Source organism: Octopus bimaculoides, chromosome 15 (assembly GCF_001194135.2).
Source record: "Octopus bimaculoides isolate UCB-OBI-ISO-001 chromosome 15, ASM119413v2, whole genome shotgun sequence".
In the NCBI taxonomy this organism is placed as follows: Eukaryota; Metazoa; Mollusca; class Cephalopoda; order Octopoda; family Octopodidae; genus Octopus; species Octopus bimaculoides.
The window spans coordinates 10561189-10563725 of record NC_068995.1 but is presented as its reverse complement, the minus strand read 5'-3'; the positions used below and the strand labels follow the sequence as shown (position 1 = coordinate 10563725).

At 37.1% G+C, this 2537-nt stretch overlaps 1 protein-coding gene across 1 annotated transcript in view; it reads left to right on the top strand.

Annotated features, from left to right (window-relative positions):
- LOC106871052 (zinc finger ZZ-type and EF-hand domain-containing protein 1) overlaps positions 1-2537 on the top strand; it is a 75675-nt gene that overhangs the window by 36962 nt on the left and 36176 nt on the right. The window contains exons 38-39 of the mRNA XM_052973449.1: positions 98-198; positions 1272-1431. Coding sequence (XP_052829409.1) covers positions 98-198; positions 1272-1431 — 261 coding nt within the window. The remainder of the gene's footprint in view (positions 1-97; positions 199-1271; positions 1432-2537) is intronic.

Below are 2537 nucleotides of genomic sequence, written 5' to 3'. Positions count from 1 at the left end.
TGTGTGTGTGTGTGTGTGTGTGTGTGTGTGTTTTCTTTACAGACTCTTCAGATTTATAAAAGAATTAATCCTTTTTTTTCTCTGTAAACATTTCCAGTCAACCGATTCCAATCCAGATGTGCTCCATCTAATAAATAACATGAATTCAGCCTGGAATTGGGCAGACCAACCTGGACTTGGACAGATATTGTTAAAACGGTATGTATTCCACTTCTGACAGCAGTGAGGACTACATTTTTGTATTATTCTGTGGTATTGAAAATACCCTGTAATATGTGTGTGTAGGTGAGTGGATGGGTGGTGGTACCTAGTTGTGATATCTTTACTGTATGTTCTGCATATTTTTAATTCCTGGATGTTGTTCTGTATTTATCACCATGTAAACACTACCATCATCATCATCATCATTATCATTTAGCATCTACTTGTCCGTGCTTATATGGCTCAGATGGAATTCATTGATGCTGATGTTCTACATCTGATTAGACCCTTGGAAGAGGTGCCTGAGGATTCTAACCCCTACAACTCTCTTGGGAATAGGGGCCAGCAAAAATTAATGGATGGGTGAAAACTGTAGAAAAATAATTTTGTCCTTATTAATCCTTTAACATTCAGATTACTCTGTCAAATGTATTGCTTATTTATTCAAATTGTTTTGAATTAATCATGCATTATCTCATAGCTTTGAGATTTTAATGGTGTAATTGCTTATTTTTAAAACGACACTGTAGCTTGGGTGTGAGAGGTTTGAACTATAAACAGATAGAATATCTGGTCTGTATATATCTGGTTTAAATGCTGAAGGGTTAAGCTGGTGTTTGGAACATAAATTAACATGAAATTTTGATGGGGAGTTTAAATTTAGAACACATTAAAACAGGGAGTTTGTATCACAGAACCAAGGGTGGTTTGGGGTTGGTACCAAAAAAAGGTTAAAGAAAAATGTCTTTACAACCTCAAATAATTTTTAAGATTTGGTTAAGATATATCTTCCACCTGGATAGGGCACCTGTCTGTCTTAAATGATATTACCAGTTACCTTATCAATTTCACAACCAGGTAACTGGCCTTATGAGGCCTAAGCCTTGAGACAGTAATGTCTATAATGTCTAAGGTTGATGATGACGATGATGAACACGATCAACCAGTAAATAATAAATGCACGGTTCAAATCTTATCAGTGAGTCCAATTTTTCATTTTTCCCTTGGACTCATATTGATACTTATAATTTCTAACATTGGAAATCCTATTTCATTTCTCTCCTAAACAGCTGTCGAGAACATTGCAAACCCCAACAGATTGGAGGCAGTGAGTTTGACCAAACTATTACTGCTGTCTTTTCTGCATTGCTCTGGCACCATCAAGATTTGAGGGAAGAACTGGAGAATTTCAGTAAGTGTTATTCCAAATATCTGTTTCTCATTGACTGTAAATGAATACAATGATGATTACTGTTATTGTTTAGACCTAAGTTGGCCCCAGCATAGCAGATCCATAATCAAAAGCATTCCAGCTCTAGCTATCTCAGGTTTTTGCAGGCATAGTGGTGTATCTAGGGCTATATTATCCAACATGTTCGTTGTTGTTTTTTTATGTCATGTCCCAGACAAGGCACTACTACACTGCAGCTAGTGCAGAAGCTCCAGCTTGGGAGTTCAGGCGTTTTGGGGAGTACAGGGGTGGGGGTACTGAAAATTTCCTGGTCTTCAGAGTATCACGAAAGCCTGATTGGAGGCCCAACCTTCTGAGTTCTTTTACAGGGCTTAGAAAAACTGAAGGACTGCTGCAATAAGTGTGTGAATCTGAGAGGGGAATATGTTGAATAAAATCATAATTAACATAATTAATTGATTTTCCTTTGCCCAAAGCCAGGAGCTTTTCAGCACCCATTCTTAGAGTTACTTCTAGGTCTGCTCTGGCCTGGAGTAATAGTACCTGTCTAGGGTTTTAGTTATGAACTAAATAACAAAATTTATTCTATGGTTAAGGCAATCAGAGCTTTTAGGAAGCTTGGCTTCTAGACTTGCCACACAAGCCCCACCAGTATGTGGACAAGCCTTGCTGTCCCTTAAATCAATCCCCTTACTTAAGGGTTGAATAGGGCTCTGTATCTGAAGGGGAAGCAAGGGAGTACAGGAAACTAGCAGAGTAAACTGTAAATAAATTGGCACAAAAAGTCATGAATCTTCAGATTATAGCATGGAGTCCCATGATTGCCAACACCTGTAGGCCTGAGACATGAAGAGAGATATTTAGGTCAAGATCATGTGTTGTCCAATCACATTCCAACCAGGCCACCATGTTTTCTTTTCTTTTTCTTTTCTTTTTTCTTTCTTTATTTTTTTAAAATTAAAAAATTTTTTTTTTTATTAAACTCAGAATTAATGTATCTCTATGTTTGAAAACAGATGGATTCGTCACAAATGGAATGTCTACTAGGATATGTCTGCTTGATCGTCAGAATTGACCCTTTTCTAAATAACAGTAAAAGAGAAGACAACATGTCTATCACTTTCTTTGAAATTTCTGTTGCAGG